Here is a 19300-nt window from a genome sequence, read left to right as displayed (position 1 = left end):
ATCTCATTATCTTGGCATAATTTTAAGAAATTTTCAAAGTTTAAATAATTCCAGTCTGTGTTATCTACAAAACAGTTATTTATTAATGTCATATTTCATTTTATTTTTAGATCTGAAGATAACCATTAATGTGATCCAAATTAATTTTCAAGTGTGACAAATTGCAACTGAGACTACTGGTAATAAATATTGCAAAATATCACCATGCAATAAATACAAATTCTGCAACAGCCTCTACCAGAAAGTGATGGTGAAGGTCATTTGTTTTCAACAAAGGCAGATTACACTGCAATAAAATATAACACAAGAGGAAACTAAATAGTTACCTTTCAATAAAACTGCCCCTACTCACTCATTGCTTGCTAGATTTGAGAGTGTGTTTTGCAAACTGAGGTGTGCATATATGCATTAATGTGCATATATGCATTAATGTGTGTGTGTTTGTGTGTGTGTGTGTGTGTGTGTGTGTGTGTGTGTGTGTGTGTGTGAGAGAGAGAGAGAGAGAGAGAGTGAGAGGGGGGGGGGGGGGATAAGAGTGGAGGAGAGTGGATTGGATTGTAAAGAATATTTGAACATTATGTGTTGTAACTTTCAGTACTTCTTCTAGAATACAAATAACAAAGAAGAAAAATTATGGTTTAATCTCCCTTAACAATAAGGCTATCAGAAATGGAGCAGAAACTCAAATTGGGGAAGGATGAAGAAGGAAGTCAGCCACGTCCTTTCAAAGGAACCGTCCTGACACTCACCTAAAGAGATTTAGGAAATCACAGAAAACCTATAGCAGAATTTCAGGATGGGGCTTTGAACAATGGAAGTTAAGTGTCTTACTATTGTGCCACCTAGTTTAACAATTAAAAATAGGATTTTGTTACATAGTGTTACATATTCATAAAACACTTATTCTCTCATATTACTGATTTTTGGATATGAAAGGTTATTTTCTGGTAAAATCATTTATAAATTCAGGCCTGGTCCAGAGAAGTAACACTGATGTGGTGACACAACTTGCTTAAAATAACAGTTCAGATCACAACTGGTTGGCCATTTTCTGAAGATGACATCTACATGAAGTCGAAACCTGTCATTAACAAAATATTATTGCAATCTAGACTGTTGTAACCCAGTTAAAACCAATTACTTTCTGCATTCCACAAAAGTTTATTAAATATCTAAACTTCATGGGAGTTGTACCAAAACATTACTTCTTTACTGTAACCACTGCTACAATCACTTCCTACCCACCAGTTACTTACGTAACTTATGAACATTATGCATGAGGCAAAGATTTGCTGAATATACACTAAAAAGAAAAAAAGAAAAAGGCTGACCACAAAGGAATTATCAAAACGTAGCAGAAATAAATAGATGAGACATACATTTAGAGACAAACAAATGATTTCTATTACAAAAAAATTGAATGATTTATTTGAGAGAAAGAGCTTCAGATGCCCTCCTGAGGGATATTGTGCCAAATTCTGTGCAACTGGCACATTAGATCATTAAAATCCCAAGATGGTTGGAGGTCAATGCCCATAATGGTCCAAATGTTCTCAATTGGGGAGAGATCTGGCAATCTTGCTGGCCAATAGGGTTTGAAAAGTATAAAGACAAGCAGTAGAAACTCTAGCCATGTGTGGGCAGGCTTTATCTTGTTGAAATGTAAGCCCAGCATGGCTTGCCATATGGCTCAACAATGAGGAATGATGGTCTGGGGTTCCATTTCATTTCATAGCAGGGCATGTTTGGTTGTCATCCATGGCAGCCTTTCAGTTGCAATAGTCCACTGACAATATTCTATGCCCCATTTTGTTGCCCTTCAGGGCAAGTCATCCTGGGTCCACATTTCAACAAGATAATACCTGCCCACACATGGAAAGCATTCTATCACTGTCTTCACACTTTCTAAGCCCTGCCATGGCCACCTAGGTTGCCAGATTTCTCGTGAATCAAGAACATTTGAAGCATTATGGGCAGTGTCCTCCAACCATCTCAGAATTCTGATGATCTAATGTGCCAACTGGACAGAATTTGGCATGATATCACTCAGGAGGGTATCCAACAACTCTGTCAATTGACATGCAGCCAAATAATTGCTTGGTTAAGGGCCAGAGATGGACCAACATGTGATTAACTTGCTCAATTTGTGAACCTCTTTGTCTCCAATAAATCAGCAAACAGCAAATTGTTCCGAAATTATAATCGTTGGTTTGCCTGTACATGTACATTACATCTACTGATTTCCATCCCATTTGGATAATTTCTCCATGATGCAATCTTCTTCTTCTTCTTTTTTCTTTCTTTCTCAGAGTGTGTTTATACACAGATGAAGTCACCTGAGAAACTGGTATTAAAAGCTCTTCTTTGAAGAGGTTATGAACCTGATGAACAAGCTTTAGCAAATGGACAGTAGTTTGGGTGTTGTTGTCACATACATTTTATTGATTTCAGTGTCATCTCAGACAATCTGAGATGAGGTTCATTGGATGAAGCACTTGAAACTGAGCCCACCGAAAGCACTTATGAAGTCAAGTCTTGTATTTTGGAGGCCTGTCACTGCTCCTTAGCTATGTTTAGACCAAACATATGCAAGAGAAACAAGACACAGTTCATATACAGGCACAGAAACACTTACTAACATTAATTTTAGCAATATAAAATGTATATGGTTCTTTCCTCCACTGGTGAAGCAAGAATTAATTTCCATGTGTCAGGATCACAGGAGATATAAGCTACCGTCCAATTAGATAGATGGCTAATATATGTTCACTGAAGCTCCAGAAAGAGAAATTGATTTAGTGATATACTGACACATCTAGTATTGTAATGTGATATTGGGCATATGACTCTGGAACAAACAACAAACTAAATTGAAAAAGTAGTTTCCATTAATAATCATTTTGCATTTGAAGGAAGATGCCTCTGTATCTGACTCTTTCCCATGCTCAGAAACACCTGCTATTTGAAGAACAGGCAAGCTGCATAAATTCTTTGAGCTCCAAGCAGACACCTGTATTTTACTGAATAAATGCTGTAACAGTCTGCTATTTCATTATTCTGCAATATAAATTGCTAAAACCTAACAAAACATGAAAATATATTCAGAGCTTTTGACCTTTCTTCTTGAGCAGATGAGTAACGTGGTAAACAGGGTGCTGACTTGTCTAGTAGACCTACAATTTTCCGGGAAACTGAATTTACTGGAAAAGTCAGAGAATTGTGAAAGACTCGAGGAATTACTGTATTTGTTGATGGAAAGAAATTTTAAGTGTAATTTCATTAAAAATTACTTTATTACTCTGATTTGGAAACAATGGACTGTAGAGTTGCTTATGGAAAGGTGAAAAAGGCTGATAAACTGTTCTAATGTTTGTAGCCCAATTGAGGATATGTGCAGCAAGTTTACCAACTTCAGTAATGTTTGTTACTGTGTATGGGTTCTCAGCCTTCAGGTGCAGTTTCTATTCCATGCCTGTATGGGTGAAATATGTGTGAGATTTTTCACATAGCTGTGAACTTGTTGTTTACAAATACACAGAGATGGGTTCCTTAATTTTATAAAAATATAAATACAGATCCTTATTTGAACATTCGTGGTTCATAGATCAGCACTGAATATTCCAGTTTTGGTTACTTTTTTACTCATTTCATTATAAAGCGTCATGTTTCAAGTTAAGAATTACGTTAGTGTGAAGAGCATCTGGATTGAAGTATGATTTGTCATTGCTATCAGCAACTATTGATATTTAATTCCAGTGACAACAGTTTGAACATGATGTTGAAAAGTTTTCTCATATACTCACAGGCATCTAAAAATTTTTTTCCAAGAGTGGAGAAGATTCTAGAACTGGCAGGCTTGATACACCAGTAACTGATTTGGTGAGTTTGAAAACTTGTTGTGCCCTAAGTACACAAATCCTAAAATGAATGATATTTATCCACTTTGATTTTAAATGATAAGAATATTTCAATAGTATGTACAAATTACATCGTTTTATGTTAGTAATGTGAATAGAGATGTCACTTTTTTGGTTCAGTGATCTAAAATTATATCTTCAACTCAAAATATCTGGCAAGTTATGAAATAAAAGAAATTATTCACATGCCTATAATCTTTGGCTAAATCTGAAAAAAAGTGATCACAACACCTGAGAAAATTCTGTCAGATATCCCAGTATGGTCAGCAGTTTTTACTTGGTGGGTGAACTGGAAAGGAGTGAATTCAGTCTCATGGTGCCAGCTGAGGAGCTGGCATGAGGTCTGTTAACACAACAACAGCCAGGAGAGAGGTGTGCTGACCACATGCTGCTCCACATCACATTTTGATAATGCCATTGGCTGAGGGTGGCATGGTGTTTTGTTGGGCCAGAGTGGCCCTCTCTGGCCAGAACAGCATTTTCCCCCCTTTTCCTTTCCTCTGTTTTCTGTTCTTAATGTGAGAGGCATTCGGTAATGTAATACAATTTTATTTTTCTTTACTGAAAGAAGGTTCATTGTATTCAGAATTTCAACAAGCCATGTTATTCCCCTCTCATTTGGCTACAAAACCCTATTTGTCAACATAATCTCCGTTAAATGCAATGGCCATATACCACCTTACTGGGAGGCCCTGGATGCCTGCATGGCACCCTTCTACTGGTTGATGTTAGAACCAATGTCTTGTTGCATCAATAATCTCCTCATCATTCATTTACTGTTTCCTGCAGAGAGCATTCTTCACTGAGGCAAACAGATAGAAGCCATAAGGTGCAAGATCTGGGCTGTAGGGTGGATGAGGAACAACAGTCCAATGAAGTCTTGTGAGCACTACCAACAGAGATGTCCAGCTGTGCAACAAGGTGTTTGATTCTGATCCATTGAACACCTCGAATGAGAGTTTCCATACATTCCAACACTGAAGGAATAACAGCTGTGCACAGTATGGTGGAGGTCAGACAGGTTTGCGTGACCTAGTTGTGATGATGACAGACGCCTCGCCAATGACTCACCATCCTTTTGTTCACTGCCAGGTCTCTGTAGATATTCCACAAGCATGTATGAATATCTGTGATGCTCTAGTTTTCTCCCAAAACAAACTCAATGTCAGCTCTCTCCTTGAAATGTCATTTTAAAGGCTACATATAGTGCTGCCACCTATCAGAACTTAGAGAAATAGGAACTGAAACAGGAATATTCCATGAAATTTCCTGGCAGATTAAAACTGTGTGCCAGACCAAGACTCGAACTCGGGACCTTTGTCTTTTACTGGCAGAAGTAAAGCTGTGAGGATGGTAGAGCACTTGCCCGTGAAAGGCAAAGGTCCTGAGTTCAAGTCTCAGTCCAGCACACAGTTTTAATCTGCCAGGAAGTTTCATGTCAGTGCACACTCCGCTGCAGAGTGAAAATCTCATTCAGGTATATTCCATGACGTCCCGCAGCAAATTTCATATTGTTTCAACCGAAATTAGTCAAGCAAAAGAAATGTGTTGCATTACTTTTTGAGTGCCTCTTGTACATGACACCATCCATAGAAGGTGAATTCCTTTTATGCCATAGTGTTTTAGATTCTCTTGCAGAATTTCATGACCTAGACGAGGTCATGGAAAATTCCTACAGAACAGTGATTCTTGTTTCATTCCACCACAATGAAGTTTGCGTGATTATTTATTGCTTTCTCTGTTGATGAGCCATTACAGAGTAGTTCATAAAAGGTTACAGTCAGAAATGTGGCTCACTATTCTTTGATAAGCTAATATCTCAAAAAGTTTTGAAAAATGGGAAAGATGGCAATGAATGTAGGGTTAGAGATTATTTGCTCAGCTCTACTTATGTAAATGGATGTTACTACAGCATAATTCAGTGCTCCAGAAAATACACCTAGTGTTAGCACGCTTTTCTAAAAAAGTTTGAAGAAGGAAATGCAGTTTGAGTTCTAAGTTCAAGTTTTTATCTGGGTTGACTCAGTGAGCCATGATTATTAGGGGTCTTAAATAAAAATCCCTCGGAAATATTAACTTGCCAGCATAAAAAAACAAGACTGACCCTAGAATACACATCTAACTCTGACAACACTGTTTCACTGCTCCACGTATTACTCAGCTCCAAAGAATACTAATGATAGAACTAATAATAGTCAATTGCCTCACTTCCACAGGTACATTCATCTTGGTTATCATAATATTCATAATAACTGTACTTTCATCAAACACGATCTTTAAAAAGCTTGTTTTTCTAAATTCAAGAGTGAGTATTACATTGTATTTAGCAATTGCAAATTCCATACCTTTGATGTTTTTTGTTGCTGCTTCATTTTGGAGCACAAACAGAAAAATAAAACATTATAAGTGCTCTACAGCATTTAACCAATATTTATATTAACACACTCATCAAGCATAACATTATCAAACTAATATCTTTCAGGTAAACATTAATCAGGTATTGAACACTCTTCAGTTTGACACAACAATTGAAACTTGATGCAACTGTATTTTTAAACAAATTAAATATAAGTCCAAATGAAGTTTTTTTTATGACTGGTAATGCACCACTACACTGCATGAAAATGATTATACAATAAATCTGTGAATCACAGTATCCATCACATTTAGTGCAGTCAGATTATGTAGTCAAAATTAAATTTGTAGAAATTTGTTGTTGCACACCAATTGAAGAAATCAATGCAAACCATTCCTTTGCATGTCAAAAGACATAAACCACAATCACAGTTGCAAACTGTATACTTCTAAGTTTCCTCAATATGTTTGAACCATATAATCCTTTGGCTTCACACTGAAAGAAATTACACTAACTGAATACAAAAGACATAAACCACAATCTTAGTTGCAAACTGTACACTTCTAGATTTCCTCAATATGTTTGAGCCAGATAATCTTTTGGCTTCACATTAAAAGAAATTATACTAATTGAAGACTCATTAAGTACTGGTATCATAAAGTTCAGTTACAATGCTGTTTCCAGACTGTAATCATATTAAAATAACAATACTTTTGTTTTAACAATGAAAATAATCAATTACTGATAATATAATGTAAATGGATAGATAAAAAATCTACTCACCAACCGGTGTCAGGGGAACACACACACAAAAGGATTTAACTTCTACAAACTTTTGGAACCAGTGACCCCTTCTAGAAGAAGAGTTGAAGTGGAAGGGAGAGAGGTGAAGGAAAAGGACTGGAGCAGTTTAGGGAAAGGAATACAGGTCAAAAAAGTCATCCAGAACCCTGGGTCAGGGGATACTTACCAGAAAGAATGAGAAGGAAAAAGTCTCTCCTTCTCATTCCATCTATTAAGTCTCTCATTCATATTTTGCATTTGTTTGGCATTTAGATTTGACATCAGCTGAATGTTGGACAGCATGGGAATGTGAGGGCAGGCATACTCATTGAAAATGTTCCACTCGACCACATCTAACCAGCACAAGAAAGGGTCACTGTATTGCGCACAAAACACGTTGTAGCCTCTTCATATCTGCACCTGCCATCCGAGAACAATAGTGTCCACTCCTTGTAACAGTCTGTGTCATCCTGCACCATTGGTTAGAGATTAATGGCAGCTGGACTAGGGTATTACTATTCCATGCATAGGGTGCCATTAACACCACTACACAAACAGGTGGATTTCGAGTTGTGCATTGGCCGGGCAGCATGGGCTGCTAATGAATGGCTTCGTATTGTGTTAGCATTGGATTTCAGTTCTGCACTATCCTGAGGGACCATTATCGGTGAATATGGTGGCAACCTGGGGCATCTTCCATTCTTGCAGTGTTTTGGAGAGACATAGCAGTGTTACTCCTAGTGTTATGCTGTGGGGAGTTATCGAGTATCACTTCTGTTCATGGCTAGTAATGATTGAGGGAACTCTGATGACATAATAGTATGTCAAAGACATCCAGCATCCTCAAGTGTTACCTCTTATGTGACAGTATCATGGCACCATCTTTTCAAGAGGACAATGTTTGTCCAAACAAGGCATGCATCTCCATGATCTGTCTGCATAGTGTTGAGGTGCTCCCATGGCCAGCAAGATCCTCAGATCTGTACAAAATAGAACAGGTGTGAGACTAGCTCAGATGTCAACTCTGTCCCAGCACCAGCGTCCAAGATACCAAGGACCAGTTGCAACAGGTGTGGGCCAGCTTACCTCAGAAGAGGATATAATGGTCTTGTGACATCTTTCCCAAATGAATCAGCACATGCATCTGTGCCAGGGTGGCATGCAATATCATACTGGTAAGTGGGTTTATATTTCCAAGTTCTTCATAAATCTGACTCAACTTTGTAACCTTTAAATTACATCAAGCATTCTCTCAACCCCTTGAAATTTCATTTCCTTTCCTCCTCCCCTTCTGGATGCTTCACTTTTTTCATCAGGCAATGCATTAACTGCTTTTACAATAAGAGTATTCTTGAATTGTCATGTTTTTATTGCTGATTTTTAGCAACCTTCAAAAAACATTTATTCGGTGAAACATCTCAACATAATTTTTGATTATTTGATACTGCAGAGTTAACTTTCCACAAGGTTATCCAGGAGCGCAATATGTACCACAGTTACCATCTTACTTCATTGTGAGGTGATTCAAACTTATAAGATTAATATCAAAGTTGAATTACAAATGCTAAATAGTTTAAACATAATAAGAGGACCACAGAAAATCTGCATCTGTGTATCAATAAATTGTACCTGCTTGAGACGTTTACTGCTGATGCTGTATTGAGAGCATTGTCCAGTAATGGGGGTAGTCTGGACTCTAATATCTCAGCAGCTGATGGTCGAAACACTGGATCTCTTTGTAAAAGATCATGAACTAGCTGTCGAAAGCCTGCAGAATAACCTGATGGGATAGGTTGAAATTGCCCCTAAAAAGACAGAAAATGATAACTTGACTGTCTACATAATGTGTAGCTTGTCATCTCAGCTTATCACTGACAAAAAACCTTGTCCATACAACTGACTGTCATGATGAAGACATGAGTGTTTAGAGACAGATTAGAAAGAAATGGAAAGCTGTATTAACAGGGAGATTGGTACTGGAAGATAAGGATATGCTACGAAAGATATTGCTATTCAAGCAATACTCATCCTATAATGCATTGTGTGTGGCCAATATTAGGACAGTTTTTTTCTAATTACCTAATTTGAGAGCCAGAATCAGTCTATACGTGTGGACTTAGACAACATTCACTGTTTTCATAAAATATTTGGGGGTCTGGGAAATTTATCACCTGATAACATTCCATTCTAGCTTGCATTTGCTTCTAGGTATTGTTCAGAAGCAAGTTCTTTGGCCCAGATCAATTTGAAAGAATGTTACTACTTTTTCATTTTAAATAAGATGTATACACTTTTGACACAGGTGTACCTGAATATGAACATGCAAATTCCAAAATATGAACTAAAGGAATTTTGTAATGAAGGCTTTTATTGTGTGAAGATACGTTAAAGGGACCAATTGGCAGCATTTAGTTTCCAACATACTCACAAAGAAAAAGAAATTTTGGATATCTTATTATGTCATTAAATGTCACTTTTCTGAAAAATGATTAGAATACTGTTGTCATATGGGAGCTAATGTGAGCCACACGCACACACACACACACACACACACACACACACACACACACACACAAACACACACAAATAACTGCTTGGCAGTGTTTAGGGAATGTACTCACTTTCCCTTCTGTAACTGCTTCTAGGAGTGGGCTTTTCTTTGGCATAAAGATGTCTTATAGTTTTGATGTATCTGACTCTACTTCAGGTGATGTTTGAAAGGTATAGATGAAATAGAAAGGACGGCAACATCCACAGAAAAGGAAGAAGGTCTAGAAGGATGACTCTCACATAATGTCTGATATTTTGTTCATCGACAGTTAAATAGTGTCACATAATGTTTTGTTACATGAATACTGATGTACTACCTGCAGAGCTAACTACAGCTTTATAAATCATTTGCATGCTCCTTATGAGGATGTGACTGAAAGAGTCAGTTCAATATTTAAAAGATCAAAGGTTCTCCTTTTAATGTACAGCTGGAAAAGTAAACAGAAAAAAGAACTAATGATATTTCCTAGTGTGATCTGAGCCAACAGTTTTACACAGACTAAATTCCTCATGTAGTAAACATCAAAGAATTGATTGCTTAAGAGCAAACTAAATTCAGCATTATTGTGGCACAATGCAGCCTCAGAGTTTCCTGGAAGTGTTAAGCTTTTAAGGCTAATCTCTGATCGACATTCATACGTACCTTTTCAAGAAAATAATATCTCTTGTAAAAGAACAAAAATTCGATACGTTATTTCTGGCTCTACCATTTGCTCTGACACTTGATACTCTATTACTAATCATTTCATGTATAGAAGAGTCTGCCAATTTTTTTCTGCTTTTACATCTGTTCTTTGAGCTGACCCCATTATAAACAATATTCATAGTGAAAACCTGCTTACATCACACACACACACACACACACACACACACACACACACACACACACACACACACACACACACACACACATGTCTTCATATTCTTTAGACTACCTACAGTCATAGTCAATCATAATGTGTAAATTTAGGACTTATCATTATCTGCTGTAAGTTCACGTTCTTTACAAGAAACTGTTTTTAAAAGGAGAAGTGATTGAAGAATTATTTTGTTGTATGTGAATAGTTAGTTTTACCTTCATGATTTTGTTGACAAGAGCTGGTAGATTTGAACCTTCAAATGTTTTCTGTAGGCAGGCCATTTCATATAATATGCAGCCAAGAGCCCAAATGTCAGACTTCTGTCCATACTGTTTGCCTTCACACTGCAAAATCAAGGAAGAGTTTATCAGTTTATTAGAGTAATAAACACATAATGAGTACTGAACAGTCCATATGTATGGTCTACTAAATTCTAGTTATTGTGTAAGGATGATGAGCCATGGCTGGTTTATATTACTGAGTGTTGCTTTCACGCAACAGCAAGGATGGAGGGACTGGTCAATGTGACCTCTAATATAACAAATGTAAAGGATTAAATTTTCAAAATATACACATCATATGTCATATAGTCTACATGGGTGTACTGAAAAGTAATGTCCCTGAATTTCTTTATGTGAAAGCTGTTGAAGCTTTTTAAACAGAACAAATGTTATTAACATTCTACCTCAAACAATAGAAAATCTGGGATGTAATAATGACAATATTAATAAAAGGGTTGATAGCTACTCAGCATAGAGTGGTGATGTGTGTCACAGACAGGCACAACAAAAAGATTGTCAAACAAGTAAGCTCTCAGTCAAAAAGGCCTTCTTCCTTTTACTGAGACCGTGGCAGCCAGAGACAGTGGCCATATGAATGTGAGTTGCATTTGCATAGGTATGTACATGTATGTTGTCTAACATGGAAGAAGGACTTTTTGGCTAAAAACTTAAATGTATGACAATCTTTTTTGTGCCTATTTGTGACTCAACATCTCCACTGTGTGGCAAATGGCAACCTATTCCTTTCATAATATTGTCATAAACATTCTACATCTTTATTCTTCATGCTAAAGTAGTACAATGTAGGATTCTCTTATTATGGGTTGTAACTGAGCTCTCAATTCTCAACTGATCTGTCACTGCAATGTTGTTTGTAATAAACATTACCTTTTTGACTCATGACAGTTGTCTTGTTGTATTTTCTTCAAGCTTGGACCTGCTACTTAGTTCCACTAATTATTCTGTGCAAACTTCTTCATCGCCTGCAGGTGGACAAGGGCTGTAAGAGAGCTCATAACTATGTCAACTCACCATTACTGAAATGATGTAACCACCTCTGAAAGAGCTCTTCTGTAGTTTGTTGCTCAAATAAAACCACTACACAACTGGTTGAACAGATCTCACATTAACTTGAGTAGAATATATACAGCAAATCTTATGGCATCACCTCAAATAGTCCTTCGCACTTTGCTGATGTCTTGTGTCCACAATTTGTTCCTTATTTCTGTACATATCAACATAAATAACACACAGTTGTTTGTTTGCTATGTACAAACTACATAAAATATGTTTTCTGCTTTCACAAGCGTCTTCTGTTGGCCTAAGAGGATAACAGTGTAACATTTTGTTCTGGAGAATCTCATGTTATACTTCAATGTCTACATTTTTATTTCTCAGCATAGTCACACTTGCAATGAATACATTTCTCCCAGCAAAAGACAAATTTGTTTGTACTGTTGCTGTAGAATATTTGACTTTGTTGATGAAGCCACAACCTTACCTCTTCTTGCACTGCTTCATCAATATCAAAGTGTAATCCTCAAAGATGTACTTTAAGTTTTGGTAACAGATGACATAGTTATGTTTCACACTGCCATGTTACATGCTACAATTCAAAGCCATCTAGTGGCAGGGGGCTGCAAATATGCAGACATGAAAAATAAAGATTTAGAAAGCTAATAACTTTTTTGATTTAAAAAGCTTTAAGAGTTTTCACTTAAAAATTAAATTATACCATCATAGAAAAAAAGAAGAAAAAACTACTGTCCAATAACACAACAGAGCAAATTTTCATTATTGCTGTATCCATCTGTATAATATTACCTCAATTAAAATCTAGGTCAGAGATGTATCACAACATCAGCAAACTTGCCAATCTGCATTAGCCATCTTCTAAGTTTCTTTGCATTCCTGAATATATGCTGTGAAGCTCAAGATTCACAACATGACATAAGTGATTTTATAATGGTGAAGATTCACTGAATACCATGATCTTTCTTTCGGTGTAATCTTCATTGAAATTGTGGCCACCTGTTCTTTGAAAATTTTAATCTGCTTAGTCATTATGGAGGCCACAATTTCACCTGTGTAGTAAACCAGGGGGTAACTTATTCACACTTCATATAAGCAGACTGCAATGACAGACAAACTATGGACAGGCCATTTATCCAGTAGTGGATACCAAATCATTGTTGACGATGATAGAGAGGACTTCACAAGTAGAACTAGCAGTTATATTAATCTGACTGGAATCCATATGATCCCCTTGTGCACAGTGAACTTTCAATATAGACGATGGAGGAAATAACAGCAATCAACTGCAAAATATTACAGCAGATATAGACTGCAAGTATTACATCAGCAACAGTTGACATTAGTCCAAAGTGACATATAACAAACAATACTGGTTGGTTTAGAGCATACCTGCATGTTCTACACCAACAAATATTTTCTATTATGTGACACTTCGGACTAATGTCAACTGTTGCTTTATGCACTGAAGATCACTATGTAGGAATTGAAATCTGGATCTGCTGTAATAAAACAACAGATTTTGTGATCAATTGCTGTTCTTTTCTCTACTGTCTAGCACTTATATTTTACACAAATAACTTTAGAGTTTTGAACTGGTCAAAGCAAAAACAATTTAGAAAAATCTACAATCCATGAAGATTACAACATGGGAAAACTTCATTTCTGGCCTAACACATTACTATCCTATTGTTTTGGCATAACACTGTTTACATCTGGTGCAGATTAACTTCATGTAACTTATTAGTGCAGTCTGAAAGTAGGTCTGAAAATCAATTACAATGAAATCATAGTATTGTATATGAGCACATCAGAAAATACCTAGTACAAATGAACAGTGAAATCATAGGACTAGTTGATTAACATTTGGTTTAGGTCACTTGAGGGCAATACTTAAATAGATGGTATAAGAAATAAACAGATGAGGAAAAATGGCACAAAAGGTAGTTTGTAAAATAGACAGTTTTAAAACTAAGATTTTAGTGACTCTGGTACGTATATTATCAGGTATGGCTGATGACAATGAGATACAGACTTAAAGCACAACCTTTCAAAATGAGGATTTCTCAGTGAGCTATGGGTGAATACATGTTAAATTTATTGGGAGGTACAGGAAAACGAGATGGACTAGAAGACATAGTTATGACTGCAATCAGAACAAAATGAAGATAAGCCAGAAATGTAGCCAGCCAGTTCTCTGATGGATTTCAAGAGATAATAAAAGATCAACACAAAGACCTGATAGAAGCTTGATAGATATAATTAGAAAACCTGCAGTAACAGCATGGATGTTTATTTTTGAAAACTGTAATCAAGGCAAAGTCAGGATAAATTCTTCATCAAGTAGTGCATGCCAAATTGTTGTTGATGATAGGAGTGATGACATCAGCAGCAGAACTCGTAGTCATATTTCACACACTTTTAAGTTTTGATAAAAAGTGCTGCTACAGGTTTGACAGTGCTTCAGTGTGAATATGCCACCATTTTTTAACTGCACATGGGCTTATTTTTTAATTATTTGAATAAATTTAGCTGTATTTTAGTTTCCCTTTGCACAACCACACATATTCACATACATACAACACACATCCATTAATACAGCTTTTTGTTAAAGGCCTTATACATTTATCTGAAACCACTGGGACTTGGTTAAAGAATGTAGTAGGATGATTACAAAAATAGCTTATCAAACAATCTGAAAACAAATAAAGAGAAAGTGGTGAAAATAGTAACACATGTACAACCACAACATTAACATATGACAGTGAAAATCTAAGTAATCTTTCAGTTCTGCCAGTCCTATTGATACTATACTGCCTTTGTGGGAAAGACACATAAGGAAGAAGGGAGCTAAAAATCTATTGAGCAGACACTGATTACATTCATGCAATTATGCAGAAGTTATATGCCTAAAATATAATAATGTCATTACCATAATTATCAACAAATGGATCTCTTTTTAGACTCAAAAGTTCTACAGCCATTCCTGTGCAGGAAAGGTGGGAAAATGGATAAAATAGACAAGTAACTATAGGCTGAGGGACATATCTTCCATTAGACACAAAGTTTATATAAAAAACTCATCTTTAAAATTAATTGTTGTTTATTTTGTCACTGCGTTATATGACTATTTTCAACCAATACTTGATCATATTTAGGTCTGTGCAGTTGACTTAAGTACTCTGTTGTATCCATATGGCACTCCACTTCACAATACACTATTTAACTCAGCTGTGGATTGTCTCATGATGAATATTGTGGCAACAGTGAGGTTGTTCATAGACAAAATTGTTGTTTGATTTGGGTCATAGTATGGGTTCATTAGGTCAAAACCAACAAACAAATAAGGCAGCCTTGTGTGCATGCACATTACACACTGAAAGATAATTTATAGGATGACAATTAAGGTTCCTATATGAGGATGATGGTTCAAAACCACGTCCGGCCATTCTGATTTAGGTTTTCCATGATTTCCTTAAATCGCTTGAGGCAAATACTGGGATGATTCCTTTGAAAGGGCACAGCCAACTTCCTTCCCCAGCCTTCCCTAATCTGATGGGAATGATAACCTCACTGTTTGGTCCCCTCCCCTGTGATCAATCAATCAGTTATTGAGTTGAAACCATGGTCTACAGGTAGCATCTTTGATTATTAATCAAAACATCCTGCGTCCCAGCTTGGAACCCAGCCACTGCTCAAATTTTGAATCAAAATCAACAGCAATGGTGGCCCTAAGATTTCCAGTTGTTGCTCTTGCTCTGCCAATGGCCTTGTCAAAGAGGGCAGAGGAGTGTACAAAGGTTCAGGGCACTCTCTTCCCTTAGGGGTTTGAAATGGTCCATAAAAGGTGAATCAAATAACAATGATCAATGGCATGAGGATGCAGAAGGCAATGGAAAACTCTGTGTATCCACAGGATGTGTAGCCTGTAATTGAAAAGTGTCATTTTACCACTGGCAAAAGATTCCAGATTAGTCTGGCTTTTGGATCTCTGGGAGGGAACTGCCAAGGTGGAAGTGACCATGAGAAAAAAATGGGATAACATTCTATGAGTCAAAGTATGAAATGTTAGACAAATGAACACAGTAAGAAAGCCAGAAAATCTGAAAAGGCAATCAGGAAGGCTCAGTATAGATGCATTAGAGATGAGTGAAGTGAAATGGAAAGAACTTCTGGACAGATGAATATAAGGTAATATCAACAATAGCATGGTCAGACAGAGATAATGAATTCAGATATTGAATTGTAAGGCTTACCTAGGCGCATATAAGATCACAATTTAATAATTATGAAGAGTAGACTGAAGTTTAAGAGAATCATCTGAAATGATCAATGTGGAAGGAAGTAGGATACTGAAATACTGAGGAATGATGAGGCACAATTGAAGTTCACTAAGGATGTGGATTCTATGATAAGTAACACCAGTGTAGGCAGTTCAGCTGAAGAGGAATGGAAATCTCTAAAAAGGGCAATCACACATGTTGGACAGTCAGATATGGACACAAGGAAGGTAACTGCAAAGAAACCCACAACCTCTTGTTCCAGAATTGGATGTCCCTCCTCTCAGAACCTGGAACAACACAGCAAAAGTGCTGCAACAACAGGGTCCACACCCTCTGTCCTCTGGCAAGCACAGCCCAGCATCATTCCAGACATCAAGTCCAATGGAAGTCAACATCATCCTGCCGAGGTCTCCACTCCACAGGCGGCCAACAAAGAAGTGCCAGATTCTTCAGATGTTAAGATGTGCTACACCTCTCATCCTTGGAGAGGGGGATATATATTGTATACAGGCTGTATGGTCTACAGACAGGCAACCCTTCTCACAGCAATGGTATAACAAGTGGCCTAACCTCAAAGAGATTACATCAACAGATAATAGAGCTCAACCTGTTTGCCTCTGTGGATGACGTAATCGCAAAGAGTTGCTCTGGCATCTCTATGTGGCCTGGACATTAAGGGTGGCACAGAGCTACTCCAAGGCATCTTCTATCAAGGTCTTGGCCAGGCATCAACTGCGTCTGCAGTTCCTCAGAGCCTAAATTGGAACCTTTATTATGTATGATGCCATGCCATGACAGCCACCACCAAACAACAGAGCCACCGGTGTCTGCCTTCGCCATCACTGGTACTTGGTCTCTACATCATTAAAGATACCCAGGAACTTGGTATTGGATATTGACCTTCATTATGTTACTTTGTTCTGCAACCAAGTTCAGATTAACTTCGATTGTTTCATCATTACAACCTTCAGCTTAAGTAGGACTTTAATAAATTCAGTGCCAACTATGAACTGTCACAAACCCGCAATGACTAAATTTACTCCAAAGGAGGAGTATTTTGGTTTATGTACTTTTTAATAAAACTGTTATAAATTGTTTAATTGGGCTGTGTTCTCAATGCACTCAACTGTTACGAGACTTAGCAGACTGTTTATAAGAAACCCCTTGAACAAGATAAAAAGACTTAAAATCATGCAAAGAAAATGAATGTGTGGTGTATGTCTAAGATATTGAGACAGAAACTCAGTCATGTTATGGATGGTGAAAGGATTTCCATAACAGGAAAAGCGTAACAGTCTTGAACCAATGTCAGAGCGATACCTCCACTTTTTTTCTCAATCTCTACAGAACTGTACTGTTAAAACAGCTAACCAACATTGCTAAGTTTGAGAACATTGCATTACAAAATGCACTGAGACTATAGTCAAGGCAAGACAACTTATGTTTTCATTGCCATAACAATCAGCCTGCTCAGTCTACTGTGTTACATCTCAAGATCTGTGTAAAAAATTAGATTACTGCCCTCTCCTAAATCCTCGTAGTTCGCAAATGTCACTACAAATAATGTTTTCTTGTCACTAAGATTAAAATATGGGTTGAAGAACAAAAGGTCAGTGTCACTGATGACAATGAGAAGAATGTGTCATGGGCATTCGAGGAACATTCCGAAAGAAGCCTTCCAAAGCCAAATTACAAAACGAAGCCACCTATCTGGGACAAGTGCGAATTGAGTATTAGCCATTTGTAAGCTGAATAAAAGTTTAATTTAAAAATATTCTTTATTATACGAATAGATCCTAAAACATGTTGTTTCAACTAATCACGAATCATTGCAAAGAATCTCAGAAACAACCTCAGTATAATGCTACAAAATGACTTTAAATGAGTATTTAAATAATTGGTGAATGATTGAGGAGTAAAGGAGACCACTCACAGAATAGTAGCAGCAGTCAAGTGTAAGTGGAGTAAGTGTTGTGTTCTAAGAGCTCTGGAAACTTTCACTGGTATGGGAACAGTTCATTCTGCTTGCATTAACTTCAAACTAATGCATGGAATAATATTTTGTGAAGACTGTCTTGTACTCACCAGGATATTTATAATCCTAAAAAGGGACATTACAATAGTTAATTAAAGTAAAATTAGGGAGTCATGTAAATATGTCTTCACGGCATTTCCTGAAGTCCATTGTCAGTTATCACACAGCTCAGAAAGACAGTGCAGTGGTACAAGACTGGACCCATATTCAGGACGATTGCAGTTGAATCTCTGCCCAGCCATCCAGATTTAGGTTCTTTTATGATTTCCTTAAATTGCTTAAGATGAATGCCAGGATGATGCATTTGAAAGGGTAAAGCTCAGTTCCTTCTCCTACTGAGGTTTTCTTCCATCCTGTATCACATACTTTAATAAGCTATTGTTTTGATTGAACCAAATCTACCTGACCAGACAGAAAGCATGAAAGAAATGTGATATTCAAAAACATAATACCAGACTGAACAAAAATGTAACACACAATCATTAGTAAAACCTATCTGTGCCACAAGAAAGCATTTCACATGGGCTTAGAACATTTAACAAATTAACTGAGACCATAAAAGCAATCAAGACCATAAAGCTCTAACAGAATATGTTGTTGCCCCCATTGAAGCTATCTTATTTGAATAAAATGTTTTTTCATCACTATTGGCCAATTTTGACCATATGATAATTACAAATTGCCATGTCCATATCATTATATATACTGAAGAACCAAAGAAACTGGTACATCATTCTAATATTGTGTAGGATGCCACTAGCAGGCAGAAGAGCCACAACATGACATGGTATTGACTCAACTAACATCTGAAGTAGTGCTGGAGGGGATTGACACCAAGAATCCTACAGGGTTGCCCATAAATTCAAAAGAGTACGAGGGGCGGAGATCTCTTCTGAATAGCATGTTGCAAGGCATCTCAGATATGCTCAATAATGTTAATGTCTCCGAGTTTAGTGGCCAGTGGAAGTGTTTAAACTCAGAAGAGTGTTTCTAGAGCCACTCTGAAGCAATTCTGGACGTGTCCTGCTGGAATTGTCCAAGTCTGTTGGAATGCACAATGGACAAGAATGGATGCACGTGACCAGACGCTATGCTTATGTATGCATTACCTGTCAGAGTCATATCTAGATGTACCAGGGGTCCCAACCATTCCAACTGCCCACACCCCACACCATTACAGAGCCTCCATGAGCCTGAATAGTC

The 19300-nt window shown here is 37.1% G+C and overlaps 1 protein-coding gene across 3 annotated transcripts in view; it reads right to left on the bottom strand.

Annotated features, from left to right (window-relative positions):
• LOC124607401 (serine/threonine-protein kinase Nek8) overlaps positions 1-19300 on the bottom strand; it is a 317572-nt gene that overhangs the window by 223815 nt on the left and 74457 nt on the right. For 2 of the 3 annotated variants that reach the window (XM_047139723.1, XM_047139725.1), the window contains 3 exons: positions 10682-10810; positions 8686-8861; positions 6263-6283 (listed from right to left, as the gene is read on the bottom strand). In XM_047139723.1, the coding sequence (XP_046995679.1) occupies positions 6263-6283; positions 8686-8861; positions 10682-10810 (326 nt within the window). The remainder of the gene's footprint in view (positions 1-6262; positions 6284-8685; positions 8862-10681; positions 10811-19300) is intronic. The other variant, XM_047139724.1, reaches the window with a different exon arrangement.

Source organism: Schistocerca americana, chromosome 3 (genome assembly GCF_021461395.2).
Source record: "Schistocerca americana isolate TAMUIC-IGC-003095 chromosome 3, iqSchAmer2.1, whole genome shotgun sequence".
Lineage (NCBI taxonomy): Eukaryota > Metazoa > Arthropoda > Insecta > Orthoptera > Acrididae > Schistocerca > Schistocerca americana.
Note: the sequence above shows the minus strand (reverse complement) of the source record. Positions and strands in the feature narration are given on the sequence as shown.